This window comes from Onychostruthus taczanowskii, unplaced genomic scaffold (assembly GCF_017590055.1).
Source record: "Onychostruthus taczanowskii isolate IOZ18803 unplaced genomic scaffold, ASM1759005v1 scaffold8, whole genome shotgun sequence".
Taxonomy (NCBI): domain Eukaryota; kingdom Metazoa; phylum Chordata; class Aves; order Passeriformes; family Passeridae; genus Onychostruthus; species Onychostruthus taczanowskii.
The window spans coordinates 9041587-9063188 of NW_024505892.1; the positions used below are offsets into that span (position 1 = coordinate 9041587).

At 37.9% G+C, this 21602-nt stretch overlaps 1 protein-coding gene across 11 annotated transcripts in view; it reads left to right on the forward strand.

The window, feature by feature from the left end:
- EYA4 (EYA transcriptional coactivator and phosphatase 4) overlaps positions 1–21602 on the forward strand; it is a 143931-nt gene that overhangs the window by 69089 nt on the left and 53240 nt on the right. For 10 of the 11 annotated variants that reach the window (XM_041423867.1, XM_041423868.1, XM_041423869.1 and 7 more), the window contains one exon: positions 5830–5879. In XM_041423867.1, coding sequence (XP_041279801.1) covers positions 5830–5879 — 50 coding nt within the window. Of the gene's footprint in view, positions 1–5829; positions 5880–15135; positions 15182–21602 lie in introns of those variants that run through there. The other variant, XM_041423872.1, reaches the window with a different exon arrangement.

Here is a 21602-nt window from a genome sequence, read left to right on the forward strand (position 1 = left end):
TGTGCACAAAAGTGTAGTCTTACATTTTCACATGCATTTTAATTTCATTTAATATTGTATGTTAATACAAACTTTATTATAATGTTATTATTGTCACTAGGTTTAAGTGAGTAATATACTTATGAGAGTTATGGAAGTGTGGCAGAATAGTGAATTACTCTGAAAAAATCAGTTCAGAATTAGGGATTATTCAGTATTCTTTTCATATGTTTCTCTGGTCTACTCAGCATATGTTTGATTTTGCAGGAGCTTCACTGAGATTTTTTCGTCACAGGACATACATATTTGGAGTATTATTTGAATTCAGTCATCAAAAAACTGCTTCACTTTCAAGAATGTTTGGTTGTGGGTTTTTTAATTAAATCAAAAGCACATGTATTTTCTGCATGGCTACAATTTGTGACTCAATCCCAGCACTGTATCTGTAAGCAAACCCTTGCCCTGTTTTTGTTGGTCAAGCAAATGACATTATTTGTTTTGTAGTATCAATGCCGTCGTGGCAGCAAAGGAAATCTTTGGCAAAGGATGTGTACAAAGGCATTGTAAAGATAGTCTCCAGTAAGGTTTTTTTGTTGTCAAGACAGTTATAAAACTCCATGTAAACACTATCAAAGTCAGCATGTAAAAAACATTTGAGGAGAATTAATTTTCTTTACTATTCATACTCATTGCAGTGTTACTAATATCTGGAGTCTTATTCTTCTACCTGTTATTTCCATCAAGTTGCTCCCTGGCCTGTGCCATCCTTTCCTGGAGTTGTTCTACAGACATAGTCCCTTCCCTGGGCAGTGAGCAGAGATGGATCAGCTTCCTCCAGAGCAATTTGCTGTAGGTAGTCATCCAGGCAGTCGAAGTGCACTTGCTCTGCCCATATTCCAGAGCAATCACACAGGCTGAGGAAGCACAAAGATGTGATTTGAGGTTGTCCTTGTGTCTGCAAAAAGTGATTTTCTTTCTTAACTCTTGTCTCCTTGATGTTAGAGCCTCCACAGCACTACCATGCATAGCTGCTTCCTCCAGGCCCAAAGCATTGCAGGTTCTACTCAGCCCTGTTGCAACCCTACTGATTTAGGAGGGATCTCAAGGCTGTAATTGGTGCAGTGGATGAGGGAACTCAGCAGATTCATTGCCAGAATAATTTAGTGCTGATGTGGCAAGATTTTTCAGCTGTAAGTGTTAGAAGGGATTTCTCACCTGTGTTGCATTACGAGTTTAATACCACCAGTGTGTGTGTGTGAGAACACCTCATGGAGCAGGACCATTTCATGGTTTAACGTTTAGTGTGTGTGTGTGAGAACACCTCATGGAGCAGGACCATTTCATGGTTTAACGTTTAGTGTAATGGGGTCCAATAAAATCATGTTAAAAGATGTTAATGTTGCAAAGAAAAACATCAGAAGCAAGGAAATGCCAGAATTAATATGGCCTGTGGAAATTCAGCTTCTTGCACATTATGGTGCAGATCTTATTACCTGACATCCTAGGCTTTCCAGGGGGTGTCTTTTTTTCCAGTGAATGCATAGTTAGATTTTTCTTTTAATGTTCCTCACTCTATCTTTGTTAAACATGAAGCATCCAAAGCCCAATTAATATAAAATCCTTTATCATGTAAATATTTATCATATACCTTTATTGCAGTTCTTTGCTGCCTAATAAATGCATATCTTCACAGTGACCTCAAATTATCAGACACTTTTAAAGTGTTCATATTTGAATTCTGATGAATCAAGTCAGGTGAAGGTAGAAATTGTATAAAACTTTGATTATTTTTAATAAAAGTTTAAGCCAGATGGGACTTTCATTTTTCTACATAAAACTAACATTTATATGCAATCTTCTAAGTTCAAAGTATATTTTCCCTTGGAAAATAAGCTTGGATCATTAATTAGGTCTTCTGTACAGCTGGAGTAGCAGAACTAGTCCATTGCTCTGGGCAGACTGGTCACTAATGACTTTTGTAATGAGTTTCACTGATATCTGATGAGTGCTTAAGGTCATGTTTGTGGTGTTAGTCCCAAATCTAGAAGAGAGGAGAGCAAACTGTGGTGTTCCATCTCAGCCAGTCCCAGTATTCGTCTTCTGTCCACACTGCACCCCTACCTCTGTCACATTTTTTTCATTTGGCTTCTGCTCTCCTCTAGTTTTGCCACCATGGAGAGCCCATTCTTCTTTTGTGCCCTGATTTCTGTTCCTTCTCCCTGTTCTTTTTTTCTCTGTTTTTCCTCCCTTCATTTGAGTCTACAGGGGTTTTTTACTTTCAGGGTACTGCCTGGCTACCCTGTACCCAGGGCACTGCACAGTGGGAGATGGAACTGACTAAGAGGGACAGTTTTGATAGTGTCAGATTTCCTGATGGCATGGGGTTCTCCAGGCACTCAGAAGTAATCCTAAGGCTTGTTCAGCACCAGCGTCTTTGAGATGGAGATTCAATGCAGATAGGGTCTTCAGAAATTCGGGACCCACACTATAACAGGAGTTCACCAACAGTGTGACAACAGGCCTTTTAGAATCTTACAAACTGAAATAAATGTGGACACCATTTCAGAGAAATTATAATTCCTGCGTATTGGTAATTCTCCCCCTCCCCTTTCAATTCTGGGATTTTGCCTCCAGCTTTCAGGCACTGAAGCCAATCAGCAGCATAATGACGTGACATTCAAAACATGAACACAGCAGTCTCTTCTCACAAATATTTGTATTTGAAGGTTTTTAGCTGAAACTTTACAAACATTTTGTAGCAGGCAACCAGAGTAGGAAAGTTCAGTGCAGTTCAACAGAATTCAAACTGAAACTAGAATCTTACTCTTGTGAATGATTCTCAACATGCATTTAACTAAAATGGTGAGAAAACCTGTGTAAACAGAGAGGGGGAAAGGAAAACAGAGCAGGAGTAAAGAAAAAGGTTCTTTTTATAGCATTTAACACATGAGAATGTAAATAAATGTGGTGTTAGCGAAAGTTAATTATTTTGAAAACAGTCAGCAAGGCAGATTAAGAGGTAAAACAGTGCAGCTGAAGACAAAGGAAACAATATTTAGTCTTTGATCAGACATTTTCACAGTGATTTTCTGTTCACCTTCAAGGGTGGCATAATTTTATGAATAACAGAATTTGTTTTGCTACTTGAGTAGCCTTGAAGAGAAATGGTGTTCATTCCATATGGCCACTTGAAAGAAAATCCCATGCCTGTTTGTCCTTTAAGAAATAACATTTGTATTTATTAAATCTTTTCTCACAAAGAGGGACCCTGAAGATACACAATGAAGTTTATATTTAGTCTTAGAGGACAAGCCAAATCTATACTCTATGCTTCTGCACATTTCTTCAGATCATGGATCATGATCACGGATGAACTTCATCATGTCTGTGCCAAGTAACAAACATGAAATACTCTCACTTTTTAAGCATTTTGCTTTCATTGCAATATTCTTAACTAATAAATAGTCAATTTCTTTTTCTCCCCAAGTTTATTGCATCACACAGGAAGTGAGTCTTTTTGATACAATTCCTCAGTGGCTTCTCTGCTATGACCTTGCAACTTTTATGAAAATTTATCAGTTGGGGTTTTTGGTAGTAATTTTTTGGGGGTTTTTTATGTTTAATATTAATTTATATGGATAAAGCATAATCTTTCAGATATTTAGATTGCTTTGTAATGTTGGTCAAAACAAAATGCAGTAGTTGAGTGAGCTGTGGTAGGAAAACTCATCCATGAGTATCCAATTACTGCATGATCCCTACCCAGGAAAACTAAGGGTCTTAATATATGCTGCTTATGAAAAGTGCTCAGATTATGTTAATGTGTGCTGGAACTATCTTTGGGCTTCTGTGGTAGTTGCCCACCACAGGACATGCTGTCACTTTGCAAAATTCAGGTGTTGGGATGTCTAGGTGACAGACTCTCCAACAGCTGATTAATCATCAGTGGTTGAACTTTCCTGACCTGGGGAGTGAGATCTGAGCCCCAGTGCATATGTGGGAGACAGTGCTACTGGTGGCAACCACAGAACAGAAAAGAAATTGGAAAGGAATGTATAAATACCAGTCAATTTAAGAGCAAGGAGATAACAAAAATACGCTGGAAGTGATAGTATGCTAAAGGGACGTGGAAAAAGAAGATCTAGGGATTATACTATATAGCTACTAGGCATATACTTACTTTTCTAATTAATTTTACTTATTGTATTTTATAGCTCTCAATACATTATGTTTTCAGTAATTTTAAATTATATTTTATATGCGAAATGAAAATATTACCTTTCTGGTCAAATCTCTATGACTCAGTTGAGACAAACTGCTTCTGAAATTAAAACACGTCCTGTCAAAGAGAGGCTGTTGTAATTTCAGTGTCTTTAAATTATTTTGAATATATTTTTTGAACAGTTCCCTCTGACACTGACATACTCAGGAGATACTCAGTACAATAATCTGAATTCCTATTTCTCATGTTTGTATGTAATGCACACTGAAGGCATTTTTCATGGCAGATGGTCATATGCTTATATATCTGAAGTATTTTACTGTATTTCAGATGTTATGCTACTTTAATAACAATGTGGTTAACATAAAACTATAGCAATGATGTTTGCACCTGAATGTTTATGAAATACTGCCTGTCAGGTTTGGGTTTGTGTGAGCTCTGACTGTGTCTCGTGCTCTGAGTGGCTCATCTCTATGAGTGATGTTCCATGGCATTCAGCTGAGGGAACTTTTATATATATATATATATATATATATATAATATTCAGCATTAGTCAAATCCTTTTTTCTGTTGGGCCTGGTGAGTGTTTTGTCATTTGTCAATAACTTCAATAGAAGTGAGTCAAAGTCACTTTTTTTTCCTCTGAAATACTTTTAAAGTAGCAAAAAAGTATAGAAGAGTTTCTTGATGCAAGGTATCCTGAAACTTGTCATTGAACTTGCTGTTTGTAAAGGGAATTTTTTTTCATTGTGTCTCTCACAATAAGTGAGCCTCAGTGAGCAATATTTCTAGGTGGCTTTAAAACTGGAACTTCGAAACCTCCCACAGAGCCCTGGACTTTGCATTAGCAAGCTAGCAAGCAAAATGTTTTTTCCTTTGCTGAAAATGCAAGTAATTTAGATTACCAGAAGGTACAATTAAATTTTTGGTGGAAATCATGAAGATCCCAAGGAGATACCTAGTCTGCAAGAGAACAGTTTTCTAATAGTTTTTTTTTTTTTTGACAGTGATGGATTTTATCACCTCCAATCAGCCTACAACAGAGTATTGCGGAAATCAAGTTGGAAGCTAAAATTCTTTTTATGTACTTATGTCTTGCAAATATGAGTGAAAACAGTGCATGTATTCATTGGTGCAATAGGAAAATATAGTTAACATACAGTTAGCAGATTCACAAAATTAAAAATACCATATGAATTATTTAACTAATGGTGCGCTTTGCCCCAAAACCTGGTGTTTATTATTTTGAGCTTTAGCAGGAAACAGAAGCAGTATCAATTGGGGAAACATTTCTTGGCCAAGCTGAGAACAGTATGGCTTTCTCATTTCAAAGTGGGGAACCTGGTTCTTTGGTTTCTTTGTTCCTAGTTAAGACTACTCCCCAAGCTATTTTAGCTGAACATTTAACCCACTAATGGAGCCTGGGGAAGTGCAGTTGGCAGCTGTTCATGGGATAATAATGAAACACACTGTTTAGTATAGCAAACCACTGCTGTAAAGTGCGGGAAATACTTTATAGAGATCCCGGTGAGCAGAGCAGGATCCGCTTTAAGTTCTGCTGTGATGGGAGGGGGCAAGAGGAAGTTGTGTTTCAAGTGAGAGTAACCAGCACTACTTTGCTCCTGCAGGTGAAGAAGCCGTGTCCAGAGTCCGATGGTTCAGAGCCGCAGAATCCCAGGTATGGTGCTGGAGGGCTGACGCTGACTGACTGCGGTGTGGTGGCGGAGAGCGAGGCTGAGCTGTGCCATGGATTTGTAACATCAGAGCCCTGGAGTTGCATTTTGCAAAGAATGAGTGGTTGGATCAGTTGTAATGGTTTTCACTCTAGAAAAGTGATTTTTCCCTTTTCCCGGTCAAAGATGCAGCCTAGAGTCTGGGCTGTTGAGTTTAGATGATGGCATAGCAGTGAATGGTCACATTCAATTAAAAAACAATCCCAGCTATTAAATAGTGTAGGGAAATCTGTGTGATCAGATCTCACTTTCTTCAGTTATCCCTTTTCTGCATATCTGAGTCTTGAGGTTTATTGAAAATATCGTTTATTCCCAGTGTGGAAAACTAATTATTTATTTGGGAAAATTTGCTCTTACTAAAACTTCATTTTGTTTTCACATGTGAAAAACATGCTGTGTTCATAAGCTGGAAAGAAGCCATACATTCCTTTCCAGTACAGTCATTTCTAATATCATGTACATGGGAAAAAGGAAGCAGATTTAACTTCCGTGTTTTTCACATGCATGTATGTATATGGATAATTTTGAGCAAGTGAAGTAGTAGCTGTTCTAGATGTGCATCTTCCTGGTCGTTAGTAAACTGGTGAATAGTTTTCTTCAATATTTAGTGAGAGCTCCTTGTCTTTGTCTTGCTTCTGTATAGAAGACTATTTCAGTGTCATAAAAGCTCAGAAGCTTTCATTGTGAGAGGAGAGCCACAAAATAAACCTGACATTTCCCTAACATTGTCAGTAAAACTCAGAAAAGTTAAATAATCAAGGTTTGCCCCCCAAACCTATCCTTACCTATATTTTAACTATGTTCCTTAATTATTGCAGTAGGATCCTCTGCGGGTCATCTGCAGCATCCAAGGCCATTGTAGTACCTGTGCCTTGAGCTGCACTATGCACCATCTGAATTTCTTTGATTAGCTCATGTCTGTTATTAATATGTATTTTCATTTAGTTTGGTTAGAACTGAAAAGGGAGGAGATAGTTCAATGTCCAAGTATGCTTTCAGTGTAGTCAGTAGCAGTTTTGACCTGGACTTCAGTGGAAACCTGCTTTGCCCTTCAGTACTCACAACTTCTAAATGAAAAACTTATTTGCTGTGCTGCTGCTTTGGAATGAAATTTATTATAAAAGTCAAGTTCTTGCTGAGTGTTTTGACACCATGGAGAATCCTAGTGTAGCCTAACCCTCATATACAAGTGCGTAGTTTTGAGTGTCGTGATTGCCCAAATGAGACTATTGTAATTCAAGCCTTTAAAATCCATGAATTCCAGTGTGATGTAATTTCATCAAAGTGTGATGAAAACAAACTGCAACAAACCTGAGGACCCAGAATGCAATGTACTGTTACTATCTCTGCACATCAGGAAATTTCTTACAAGCTATAGTTAAATTCTTTGTGCTGTGTCTGAGGAATGAGATACTTTTCTTTTTCTCCTGAATGTGCAAGAGAACCCATGCTACAAATAGTTAATAAAGCAGTTTCATTTCTTGAAGTGCATTTTCAAACAGAAACACTTTTCATTTTGAGCTCTGCAGCCTCAGTTGGAGGTTATATCAGACAGAGCTGGAATTCGTGTTCCAAGCCTGAGCATATGCCATGCTGTGTATACAGCCTGAAGTGGGATTTTTGGGTTGCTATGTGAGTTTTGGTCTTGGAGGGGAATCTCTGACAGACCTTGGGCTGGAGCAGCACTAGAGGGCTCTGTGTGGCACATCACACTTCAGAGCCTGGAGCAAGGTAATTCTTCTCTAAACAAGGCTTAAGTGAAAACACTGCGCATAAAATGAAACATCAGCATAAAAATGAATGCTGGAGACACACAGCCTTACAGAATAGCTCCTGGCTTGGGACCTAAGGCCAATATCATTCATTTATTTAGCTAGCTTTATAGTCTGTTAGTTTTGGATTTGAAACTATTACAATAAATGCAGATGGAAAGTGTTTTTACAGTAGGGAAGTAATTAAATTGGGTGTGGGAACCTTGTCAGGAGAATTCTTGGAGTGACATGTGTGTATCAGCAGATTCTTTGTCTTGCTTGGCCTGGGTTTGTCTTTTAGAAAGAAGCAGTCAAACTGCAGATGTGACTACTAAATTTTTTAAGGTATATACTAACCTATGCAGCATATAAAAAAATGCTTTTCAGAAGTGACCAGCTATACCTGCAATAAAAATCAATCTTGTCAGCATTTACTTAGAGAAAGTGCTTGTTGTCTTAACAGACAGGTAAATTGCACAGAGGGAGAGGGATCTGTAGTTAAAAATTGAAGTTACGGTGAATAGGTGAGTTGTAAACACAAAAGGAAGCATGATTCTTCAATGTCGCTGACAGACATTTTGATTCACAAAAAATTTTGTCTTACACATTCTGTCAGAGTTATTTGGGAATTTTTTTATCAAATCCCTATGAAGGGGTTCTGAATACTTTCTTTTATACTTAGGTGGTGGCATTATTCCTTACAGTGGTGGTGTTGTGGCTGTATCAATATTATGGCATTCTTTCTTCATAATTCTATAGTAAAAGCCAAAGTCTGCAAGCCTCGATAGTCATCCAGGCATTCAGAATGCTGGTGTATCACACACCAACATTCTGGGGATGTTGGTGTGTGATACAGAGGCAGTGAATACTTGGGACTTGCCTGTTCCACCGCAAGTCTGGAGCAGGCTAGAGCAGCATGATGGACAATTCTGACATGCTGGCTCTGTATCAAATTCACTAGCAAGGTTAGGGAGAGAAGTTCCTGTCTTCAGAGCCTACAGACATACATTGCTCTTAATTTTCTTACATGACAGGTAATTTTAAGATGTTATCAATCCCAAGTGTGCTGAACTGCTCCTTCGTGAAATTTAATGTCTTACAAGAATTGCTGAAGTCTAATGCAGTGCTTGAAAATTAACTTGTTTGCAGTTATCAACAAAATTCCTTTTTACCTTAATAATAAAAAAATCCATTTTAATTCTAATAAGGAAAAATTTTGTTACCCTAAAATCTGTAAGCTATGCTTAAAACCTTATACCATGTGAAATGCTAGAATACGTGTTATTCTGAAGTCTGGTAAAATCCTAAATATGAAGTCCGAGACTCCTGCTCACACTCAGCAATTTGGCCACACATCCCAGGGCAGCATCTTTCTTTGACATAGCAGTCTGCTTGATGAATGCATCTCTCCTACCCCCAAATCCTCCTTCTCATACCACCAGGCCTGCCAGAGATTCCACTGTAAGGCCAAAGTCATGTCTGGAATTGAGGCATGAGAGTAACTATTGGTTTTTCTGGGCTATAAAATGAAATAGGGAGGATAGAAATTAAATGAGGGAATGGAAGTCACTGCAAGTGGAAATTCATCAGGGTCTTCTACTGCTTCCTCAAAGTTCACTGATTGTAGGAAAAAAAACAATGTTTTTTTTACCATCTGGAGAGGATGGAAGACTGCAGCAGAAGAAAGAGATTTTTCTGACAGTTTAAACACAGTTTCTTTTTTTCTTGGAAGGGTAAAGGAAAATGGCTGAATATTTCACATACTTTCCTTCTTTAAGCTATGATATTTATGTTGTGATGAAGCTATCTATAGTAAGAAAGGGAAAACTTGAAGGTTTCAATGAGTAGTTTTGTAAGTTAGGGATAAAAGTAGCTGACAAATCAATTTAGGAATACTTAGGATACACAGTGTCAAAAAATACATTACTCATGTATTTGCAGAAGGGCGATAGATTTTTGTACTAGTAAGTTAAAATTAAGCCCCACAGAGCAAGAAGCCCTCCACTTTATTGCATGATTTTTACTACAAACCTGTGGATCCAGTATTTACAGTAATATCCATACTTCCTGACTTTTCCTTTATATATTTAAAAAAAAAATTAAAAATCTAAAAGCAAAGGAAAAGGAAATTAAGGCTGTCTTAAGTAAATCCTCCCATTAAAAAACTTTATCAGATGCTGTAAGAAGAGTGTAAATCAGGGGCACTGCAGTTACTGCATTGATACTGGTTAGATGGGGTTCATGCCTATGTGTTACCAAACCACAAATTCACCAGTGATGATCACTGGTAAATATTGAATCATATGCACAGATCAAGTTGCCAGATAAAGCAGTTATCCAAAAAAGCTCACAGGGGTTTTTTATGTGTTTAAAAAGGCCTCCAATATTTCAATTCAATACGGGTTTCAGTGAGGTTGCTAGCATAGGTTGCAGCTGTTCATCGGATGATTGCTGTTCTGTTCTTCAACACCCACGCTTCTATGTGCACCACAAAGTAAGATTTAAAAGATACTAATTCCTGTTTCTGTTTCATCTTAAAAGTCTTTCTTAAAACTTTTGAATGAGAAGGAGGCTTTCACATTTTCTCACTGGTCTCATTTTGATACCTACTCATGGTTTTTAATTGGTCAGGATATGAAGTGCACATACACATCCAGAGTCAATTATTGTCCTTAATGCATTCACCAGTAAATAGATGGTATTAAGTGTCAGTGAGTGCTACCACAGTTTTCCTATTCACTTCTCTGGACCAAAGTTTGTTTCCTCTGCAGTTTGGGCTCACTGTTGTGGATGCAATGTTCACTAGTTCACTGGATCTGAGCTGTGCTAGTGCTGCATGTATGCATCGCCAGACAGTGTTTCCATGACCATTCATACACTTTAAAAAAATTAAAATAAAAGTAACATAAATCTTCTGCATCTTATTCCAGACAACCAGATAATCATGTTTCATGCTTATCGATTTCAACTAAAATACACCTGAGATTTCTCCCACCAACTAATTCCCTCAACAAGACCTTAACAGTCTTCTTTCAGTCAGGCATTGGCTTTCAGTCAGGCATTGGCTGGCCCATATTTACCAGCTCTAACACTCTAACCTCTGAGCCCAAATCCAAGCTTTACAGGCACCTGACAGATTCTGTGATGAAGCTTTCATGCCTTTTCCATGACTTTGAAAACATCTGACCATCTGTGTACACATTCCAAGTAGAGTGGGATCAGCAGTACCTTCCCATTCTTTTGCAGTTCAGGAGATGAACAGCATTATTTTACATAGCAAAGAGGAGCTTGCCATTGAGCTGCTGAGCACAAAAAGGTAGCAATAGCTATGGAAACTGTGATTAAAGTTGCATCAATTATAATTTAAAAAAATACACAATATTTGTAGTGCAGTAAAAATTAGCAAGATTTCATATGTGTTGTTTAAATACATTAGGCTCTCTAATTTTCTTCTCATACATGTGTTAGAAGCTTTTTTAGAAGGCAAGGGTTTGTTGTCTTGTGAACCATATGTAGCTTATTTTGACCAGAGGATAATGCTTTTCTGAGTCAGAAGTGTAGCTCCAATCCATCTCATATTGAATAATCTGTAGATCATTATGACATGGTAAATGGGCTTCATTTGAGGAAATTCGTTATTGACAGGACTCCAGTTTAGGCTTAGAAGGTGAGATTCCTCTCATCCTGAAGTAGACATGTAAGTTAGGCACTTTTGAAATTCCATTTATTTGAACTTCTTTCTATTGAAATCTTACTGTATCCCTCTTCTCCTGGGAAACCATGCAGACTCCACCAGCAATCACCTGTTGCTGTGCTGATTTATTGTAAGACCAACTAGATACACAATTTGACCAAAGGTAATGAAAGCATTTCTTTCAATTTTACAGATTCAGCGTTTTTGCAAAACTGGTCAATTCCAGAAGGGAATATCTGCAAAAATAAGATTAATCTTTAGCCAGGAAAAAAGACTTTTTGACTGGCTTCTGGTATTTCTTGGACTTGGAGCAGGCTATAAGGAGAAACAGACACAGCAAAACAAATTTTCTATGAAAAGGCACAATAATTAAATTGAAAGATTGTCACAAGTAATTTTGGGGACTGGAAGAAAAACTTGTCAACAAGAGGGATGGTATATGCCAGAGTATAGCATTCTTGTCAATGAGGCCACTACAGTTACAAGCACTTCACCTAAAAGAAATGTTTGGCAGGATCAAGCCCAAACTACTCCGTCAAGACAGTGACTGACAAAAAACATACAACAATTTTCCAATTTAAAAATAACTACATTGTGGAATAAGATTTCTTGTAAAGACTACATTCTGGGACACACAGACTTAGCTTGCAGAGAATGTTTTATACAAATCTGGTCCTTATTAAAGTTTTGTGCACTCATTTAGTCTGCATGCCACTTAGGCAGTTGGAATCAATCAAAGTGTTTGGGAGACGATTCTTCACATACGTGTAACTGAGTGACATACAGCAACCATGACAATTGCACTACAGTTCCTACAAGGAGTAGTGCCTTGCTACGTGGATTTTATTTTCAGGCATGTAGTTTTCAGGCAATGCAAGCCTCTCGTTTTTTTTAGATCAGTCTGTGTGATGTCTCTCTGCCTTCCGAGCACTGATGTTCTCATTCTTTAACTGCAGAAATTCAGTCTTCTGATTACCCAAGGCCTATTGAAGCTGGTCACTGTCTGCCCATCAGGTTTTGTTGGCTCTGGATCAAGCCCCCAAAGAGTTCTAAAAATTTATATGAGATGTTTACAGAAATTACAATAATCTATTTAGAGGGCAAATACATGGTAACTGATGACATCACCGGGAAGTATTTTAATGATTTATATTAACAGCTCCCTGTGGCTTATAAAAATAAAAGTAATGTACTTTTTTATTTTTCATGTCTGTTAAAAATTCCTGGGTTTTTTTTTTGTTAATATTGGGCATAACATACTTTCTGTGATATTAATAATAATTTATCCCTGTGATCCCAAGCCAGATCATGTCACTGTTAAGATTTCCATTAACCTCAGTCAGTGATGGGTCAGACTTCAAAATGAATGAAAGTAACAAAACCTAAGGGATTCTTTTTTTTTTTTTTTGTCTATTTTTTTGCATTTGTTTTTGGGGTTTTGTTTGTTTGGGGGGTTTTGTTTGTTTGTTTGTTTTTTATCACCACATTGAAAAAAAATTAGATAAACAAGATTCTAACAGAAGTGTTAGTGGAAGTAATCTGGAGATTTTGGAGATCAAAGTGACTTGTGGTTTTAGAGTTTGCTAAAGAGAGCAGGATTTCTGGATTAATTGATGTATCCATCAAACTTTTATAATTGTTTAATCTGCAGGAATATTTTAGGGTAAATACTGATTTTGGGCGAAAGATAACCTAGGATTGCACCTACAAATGTTTTTGCTTGATCCAGTAGTCTCTTAGATCCTTATCCTAAAATTTTAACTGGATTTTGAGCCATAAAATAGCAGTGTTTTTTCTTCTTACGTGTGCAGCACATGTAATAACAATGAGAAGGAGCTCTGTTTCTTTCTCCTGTGGTCTATTTTTTGCTCTCTCATATCACATTACAGCAGTACATAGGAGAACTAAATCAGACTCTGTTCCAGCTTCTTTGACCTCTTGTATACTCTAAATATATTTTACCATTGGTCAGGCTGAATAGTAAAAGTATTTGATTCCACCTACTTTGCACTTCAAATATAGCTGAAAAAATTCCAAGAAGAAAGTAGACAACGAAAAGAAAATGGCCATTGAGATCCAAATCTCCTGTTCTGAGATTGGTTTGCTTTTTACACAAATCACATTTTTTCTCAAATATTTTTGAGAAATACGTGTAATTTCTAGATGTTTCACATTTTAAATGTCATCAGTCAGTCCCATGTACTCAGTAAACAGTTAACTAACACCACACAGTTATTACGCTGTGCTCATATTTAACATACCAGAATTCACCTCCTTACCATCCTACTAGGCCCTGATCCGTCATTTGTGAAAAAATAAGTAGGAAACAAAAATAGAATTGTCGTGGTTTATGCCCAGCTACAAACCAAGCACCATGCAACTTCACCCTCCACACACCCACCCCAGTGGTATGGGGAGAAGAACCAAAAGTAAAACTTGTAGTTTGAGATAAAACTGTGTAATAACTGAAACAAAGTAAAATATCTAATAATAGTAAAATATCTAAATAATAGTAATAATAATATTTATTATTATTATTATCAAAGAGAAAAAAACAGTACAAACAAGTGATGCACAATAGTTTGCTGATAGTGATGCCTCACTTTTGCTGACTAATGCCAGACCCTGTCCCAGAACCCAGATAATCCCCACTTCTGGGTAACTTATCCAGTTCATAAGCTGGGCATGATATTCCATGGTGTGGAATATCCCTTTGGCCCATTCAGGTCACCTGTCCCAGCTATGCTCCCTCCCAGCCTTTTTTGCATACCTCCTCCCTGGCAGAGCATGAGACACAAAAGAAAAAGGTCCCTGACTTAGGATAAACACAACTTACCAAAACCAAAACATTCTCATGCTGAATCCAAAACAGCACTGCAACAGCTACTGAGAAGAAATTAACTCTATCACAGCTAAGGACAAGAAAGAATGAAAAAAAATCCCGATAAAAAGAGATCACTTGCAAATAAGGTGATTTAGACCACTTGTAAATAATAATTGCAAGTTTGCTTTTGTTTTTCCTACCATCTGCATCTTCCACACATTACGCAAATGCATGTTAAGCCTGCTGTAATATTTTAGCCTTTGCCTTCCCTCCTTGTGTTAAGACAGCCTTATCAGAGAGCAGTTCTGTACCTCAGCTCCCTCCACACTCAGCTTAGTCTGAGCACCAGTCAGTGTTGCTCTCCTCTGGGAACAGCAGTCAGAGAATCCACATGACAAGGAGGGAGAGGCTCCTCCATAAGCAGCATCTGGCTCTTTGGCAGATTTGTCAAGCACTTCTGCTAATGGGTTTGGATTTGCCCAGGGGTCTTTTATGTGGTTACATTGCAGATGGTCTGTCTGTTCTATCTTCTCCTTTTGAACACTTTTATTAAAAAAAAACCCAAACTGATAAGGTTCTTTATAGGTCTCACAAGATGCCTGTGCAGGCTCCTTTCTGTTAGTCATTGCAAAGCTTTCCATATATCCAAATGTGTGTCTTGAGTTTTGTTGGCAATTCTGGACTTAGTTCTCCAGTGTAGCTGCCAAGTGATATAATTTACTGTGATCTGAGTTTGTATTGTTGTCAGATTTCTTTGGGAATTTCTTAATGTCGTTTGGAGAGAAGAAGTAACTTTACCTCCTCTTAAAGCATGAAATATACTTGCCTTCCACTAGCCATCCACCTTTGAAAACATAAGTTTAAATCTGGTTTTGGTTAAATGTGAAAATTAGCATGATGGTCTCAATCTAATTCACAGGGGATTTGTGTCTGCCATTTAAGAGAGACCCAGGACTGAAGCAACAAGTCTGTGGGAAGGTATGTTTGGCAGAGCTATGGAGAAACGCACATGCAGTGCCCAAATAAATAAAGCAATTCCACGGATCAACTTTTTAACAGAATTATTTATTGTGTGGTGTGAGTGCAGAAGAGGGCAGAGAGGGAGGACATCCTGTTTGGTGAATTCCGTTTAAGTTCAGTTTCAATTTACAACTAAATCTCTGTCACTTTAATTTTTAAGGGTTTTGGGATTTTATTTGCTTTTCAGTGTAGAAGTAATTGGCAGGTGACTAGACATAAGATCATGTTTTATTCCTATGTTATTTCAGGCTTATGTCTTATTTTCCTTCTAATTATGTAGATTAAATTAAATAGAAAATAAACCCCTGTGCTCTCAAAGATCTAGTGCTTTTCATGACTTTCTCAAAATAGTACCAGAGAAGCACTTTCATCCCTCTTAGCATTTCATTATTATACCATGTTTCCCAACAGCAATATTTTAACATTTGCTGAGAAACAAGAATAAATGTATTATACAAAGCAGTCATGCTATTATGAACATCTTGCACCCTGCCCTGTCTCACAAACCAGGTTCTTGAGGAACCAATGGGGAACCTGTGCTAAATGCAGTAAAGCTGCAATCTTGCATCTGCAATATGGACGTGGGTGGACGTGGGCTTGTTTCCTGACACCTTGTTTTTCCCTCAGTACTTGGACAGAAGTGAACATCTAATGATTTTAAAAGGCTAAGCACTATGTCAGAAGTCTTGATGAGATCCAACCATTTGGTGTAAACCGTGTTTTGAACAGAGGGAGCTCTAAAGGAGAGGCTGGCTCCCAGGGCTGCTGTTTGTGTGCTGGGGCAGTGAGGGCTGGAGTGGTGGCTCTGCTGGTGCCCTGCTCCTGTGGCTCTGACCAGGGAGGCATGTATGCCCTGGCCTGGGGGCTGGGTTTTCAGCATGCAGGCTGAGCTGGAAATGGAGGTGTTACAGATTTGCAGCTGCTACCTGCCCCTTCTTGTGGCCCAAGGGGATAATTCAGGGGAGGGGAACTGTGCCCCAGAGTTCTCAGTGACACGTATTTATTAACTCTTAGAAAAATCACCTACTTCACCCCAAATGAAAAAGGTGTGTATGCTTTAAGTTTCAGATTATAAAATAACTTGGGGAAATCAAACAGCAAATCAAAATGAAGTGTAGTCATTTTATATCAGTTGTAAAGAACAACCAGCATCGGTGCTTTTATCAGAACATCATTCTCTCTCTTTCTTCAGATAATGGATTTTGTTTTGAGTATAATTACTTACGCAAAGTTATTGTAGATACTTCCAGGCGCTAAGGTCATCCTGTGCAAAATGACAAGGGATGTGTGCGGCACACCTAGTGTACCTTGCCATCCAGAATGGCTGTGCCCAGCTACCCCTTACAGTGATCAGATGCTGAAGCAGTTAAGGTATCAGGCAGTCAGCAAGTTGCATCTATTTGTTTTATATTCTAACCCAAACTCATTGTTGGGGCTTCGATTAGAGAACAGAAATAATTGCTTTTGACACAAACTGTTTTGGAGCCAAACATAATGTGCTCCACATGAGGTAAACTACAGAATATTTGTCTTGGGAGCCAAGATTCAGATCAGGTTTAATTTACAAGGGGAACTTCACTGTTAAAAGTGAGATGTGTTAATGTTTCCCATGTTAAGACTGATTGCCAGTAATTCTCTGTATATTGTATTTACCACGAGAAGTTTCAGAATGTTTGCATTAAAATATGAATAGAGCATGAAAACTACAAGTTTTTGGCAACTCCTGTATTCTGCCTAGTCTGTCATTATAACTCATCCTTTCTGGAAGCTGGTGAGCAAGGCCGCTTTACTGGTGGCTAAAGAAATTACATTGAAATGAGGTATGGTCACTCTTCATACAGCACACCTAAAAGAGCTTCTTTTGCTTTGGACATTTCCTGGTGAAGAAGAACCATGTTACCATAACTAGTTTGAAATATAACAGACATCTCAATTTAGGGTGAGTCAGACACAACCCACCCATTGCTCTTTTTTTTTTCTGAAAATATGAGTTCACACTTACATCATGCTGTCCGGGCTCTGCTGAAGCCAACAGCAAAATTCCCAGCCTTTCATCCCTGATTTCCCAATTTTGTATTTGCTTAAATATTGTCTGACATGAATGCAGTTGACATTATTATATTTAAATTCATAATATTATGACTGCAATAAGCAGTGTCATTTTGAAGGCTGTGTTTTACAATGGACAGAATAGCAACAGGCTAGTAATTGGCAGAGCTGATCATCTCCACATTTCTCTATGTCTGTGAGAAATAGTCGGTTGCTCAAATCAGACTCACAACCACCAAAGAAGGACTTTGTGAGATCCTTCAGCCATTGGGTTTGTTACCTGTTCCTTGTGTTCACCTGTCAGAGATGTAGAAGGGATCTGAAATTTCCATCAGATTTTTCAGATGTGACTGTGAGCAGTTGTTGTACAGAAGTAGTGGCACGGGGGGAAGGCCACAGGCTTGCTGTTTGCATTCCAGCCATCTCCACAGAAGTGTTTGTTATTTGTTTATGACACAGCACATCATGTTGTCAGAACCACAGCATTTGCAAGTGCCCGTCACATCTGGAAGTGATCAGAAGCTGTTGGGTGAACTGATCTTTGAAAATGTGGCCCTGTGAGCCAAAGACTTGCCTTTAGATCTATGTATCTGTAAACTAGTAGTTTATATTTCGTGTAAGTTGGATACTTGACAGCTTCCTGTGGAACTGTGCTGTCATTATCACTTTTGATTTACTTAAATATTCACATAAGGACTCCAAAACCCACTTTAGTGTTTTGTTTTGTTTTTTGTTTTGTTTTGTTTTGTTTGTTTGGGGTGGTTTTTTGTTTGTTTGTTTTTTGGTTTTGTTAAGTAGCAGGTGCCTATGTATCTTTATGTGTTTTGTGTTCACATGCCCAGGCTTGGGATGGGCCAGTGAAGTAAAACAATTGAGCATCCAGCCCCGCGTTTTGCTATTCCTTCAATCCCTGGCCCTTGACACTAGTTTAGATGTTCTCTTTCTGGCTTCTGGAGTGGTATTTTCCAACCAGCTCCCTTTTTCCTTGAGAAGATGGGAATTCTCTATTCAGACACCACATTGCCTCTTTCCAGATACTTCCTCCAGTGATTGGAGTGTACCCCTGAGCCAAAGTTGCATCCCATCAAAACTATGGCTTTCACATTAGGATAGCCCAGAAAAGATACCTGAAAGGCTGGGATCCAGCTGGTCAGAAGGTATTATTCTGCATAGCTTTGCCTTTTGTGTGTGCATTAGTCTGTTATATCAGAATGGAACAGTTTCCCATATAAAACTATCATTTGCTTTCATCATCTCAAACCTAATTTAAGCTTGAGAGTGGAGACATGATGTGGAATAGGAGCATATGGAAAAAAATCGGCTCCTGTTGCTTACTTTTTCAGTGTCAGCCTGCCTATTTCCCTGCTCTGAATCTGTTTTGTAATTGAACAATCTCCTGAGCATAGAGCATGTGAGCTGGAAGCTTATGCTGAGGTAAATAACTTAGTAAGTTCCACTCCCCTGATTTGTCTTAATTTTTATTTACTTATTTTAATCGTTGTTGGCTTTGGACAAGTCGGCTACATGTCTAACAGGAAAATCCAGAAGTGGCTTCTAGGTATTCTATGTTATATCCAAAAGTGTGGAAATCCAAATTAATTTTGCATTGTCTTTTAATTGTGACAGGGAAATGACATTCATTCCCAATAAAAGTCAGAAAGCAGTGAAAAATTATTGTAATGTGGATTTGTGGCTGAGTGAACTGCACTAGAATAGACAGTTTTCTGTGGTTTTCTGGAAACCACATGAAATGACATTAAACTGAAATAAAATGTCTCAGTCAATCAGAAACAAGGGGAGCCATGCAGTTACTGGTTTTTAAGCAAATAATAGTTTTCAGCAATTATGTAGCACAACAATCCAAGCTGTCTAAATTAATTGGTGTGTTTAATCATCGTAAGAGCAAAGCTAAACTTCTCACTTTCAGGAACAAGAAGAAAATACCAGTTTTTCCTTTCCAACAAAAATAAACTTGAATCTTTAAGTAATTATCTTTCACATTATATAGTCATATCTTCTCACTAGAGTCGCAAAGAGCAAATACATATATCCTTCTCAGTAAAAAAATTAGTATCAGCTTATTACTAAAGTAGTAGCCGTATACTAGATCAACAAAATTCTCAACCTTTGACAGTTGCTCCTGCAGTGAGAAAAGCAGGAAGCATAGATTTAATAAAGACAAAAAACACCTGACACCTAATTGTTAGGAAGCACAGAGAAGCTCAAGGTGGCACAGGGTCAAAAAAGGGAGGGTGATAGTAAAAGCTTAACTGGGGAAATGGGAATGGGGGTGGGGAAGATGCTGCAGTGCTGTTAAAAGAAATGTCTTTTTCTTTAGCTGTGAATGGTGTAAGGGGGCACAAAGCTACAATGCCGTCCTTTGTCACCAAACCTGCTCGCCCACTTTCTCAGCTGAGCCCTCTGCATCAAGTGCATCCCAGGCACTGACACTGCCTGCCTGTCAGACAGCTCCTGTAAAGTAATACTGTCTGCAGGAGGGTTTTTTCTCCTGGTATTAGTTTGAATAGCCAGGTGAAGAACAATAGGCAGGAAAGCAAAACTGAGATACAATCACAACTTGTGCCCTTTTATGCCCCAAAGAATTACCTAAGGAGTCCCATCCTCTCTAGGACAAGCAGTTTATTCGAGATCGAAAAAACTCTTAAACAAAATCAGGCACTTTTGAATTTTCCTCAAATTATTGTTCCTCTCCACAGTGCAATTAGTGCAATATCTGGGTATGAGTTCTTTTCCTATGAGCTTGAACTCATGTGCTGGGAAGCTGCATGGTGATACTCAAGCTTGTCATGAGTAGTCCATAGGGAGTCTAGTACAGCCCTTACTTTATACTTACAGTTTTGCAAAGCTCAGCCTTGTGATATTTTTATTTTTTTTTAATTACCTATGTGGTATTCCTTAGCATGGTAGAAAAACTTGGATGTTTTAATTCTTTGTTTCCCTAAGGTTCCCTGTCTTTGCTACCCTCTGTCTGACATTGGTTGTAAATTGATGGAAGTATTTTTATTCTTGGAATATGAATATGACTTTAGTTTTGCCTCTTTCATTACTCTTTTAATATGAATGTTGACACTGTACTTCCAAACAAGTAAGAAACTGAAATTATACAGCTGTACTTCAATCCCCAAATGATTGCAGAAAGGTAAGCACTTGTTTTCTGTATTGCTAAAACAAAATAGTAATAAAATTTAACTCTGAGGAACATTGGCTAATTTGATCAATATAACATGACATTATTTTACTGCTTCTTAGCACTGTACTGCTTTACAAGTTAAGAAAGGAGGCCTCAAGGAGAACAGGAAGGAGGTCTTACTGGTGTCCAGTACTATTATTTGTTTTTAAATCTGGCAAGCTTCCAGAACTTGTGTGTTGGAGGAGCAGCTTTTGGGATGTTGTGCCTAGAATAGCAAAAGTTCTGCTATTTTGGCTATCTACTAAGCTTAAGAAGATCTATAGGTGGGCTTGATGAGCCAGGGAAAACAAGAGGGGTAGTTGTCTCAATGGAACAGATTTATTTTATTGGTTGTGCTCTTCCTTCATTGCCTTTTACAGTGACCAAAAAAAAAAAAAAAAAAAAAAAAGACAAAGACTGCCATAAACAGTGTAAAAGCACCTGGAAAAGAAAATATTAACTTTTATTTTGGGGTTGGTGAAATGATTGGAAATATTACTCGTTTGAGGAGGTTTTCTTGGCTGTGTGTTTTGTTGCACTATTGGTGGAGATCTTCTGTGGAAAGGTGTTGGGAAGTTTTTTGTTGTGTATACACTTAAACACGTGTTTTTGTGTATATTGGGCACCAAAGAATTATGAGATTGGATGTATCTGTGTTTACTGTACATGAATTTGTATGTTCCCTGGAAACCTGTCCATAATCCAGAATCTCTCTCTTTTCTCCCTCTTTCTTATTGCCCACTGTAGCCTTTGAAGGGTTGGTGTAACTTCTTTTTAATTGCATTATTTACAGTTCTTGTAGGTGCAAGTAGACATGAAATATATCTGGTTTAACTATGAATGTAATTTAAAAAAAAAACCCAAACAAACAAACAAAAAAACAAACAAACAAACAAACCCAAAAACAGAACCCCAAAACACTAGAAAAAAGCCTTTATAATAGTGCTGTTATCTAAATTACTTATTGTTTTAAACTTTATTGCAGATTTTATGTAAAATGACATTTGTGTATGTGCATCCATTTTGATTGTTTGTGTCAGAATAAAGGCTTGTATGAGCTAGTTCAGACTGCATGTGAAAGAGAGGTGAGCTCACTTGTCCTGTTCAGAGCATGGCTGAAAGATCTGCCTGAAAAAATCT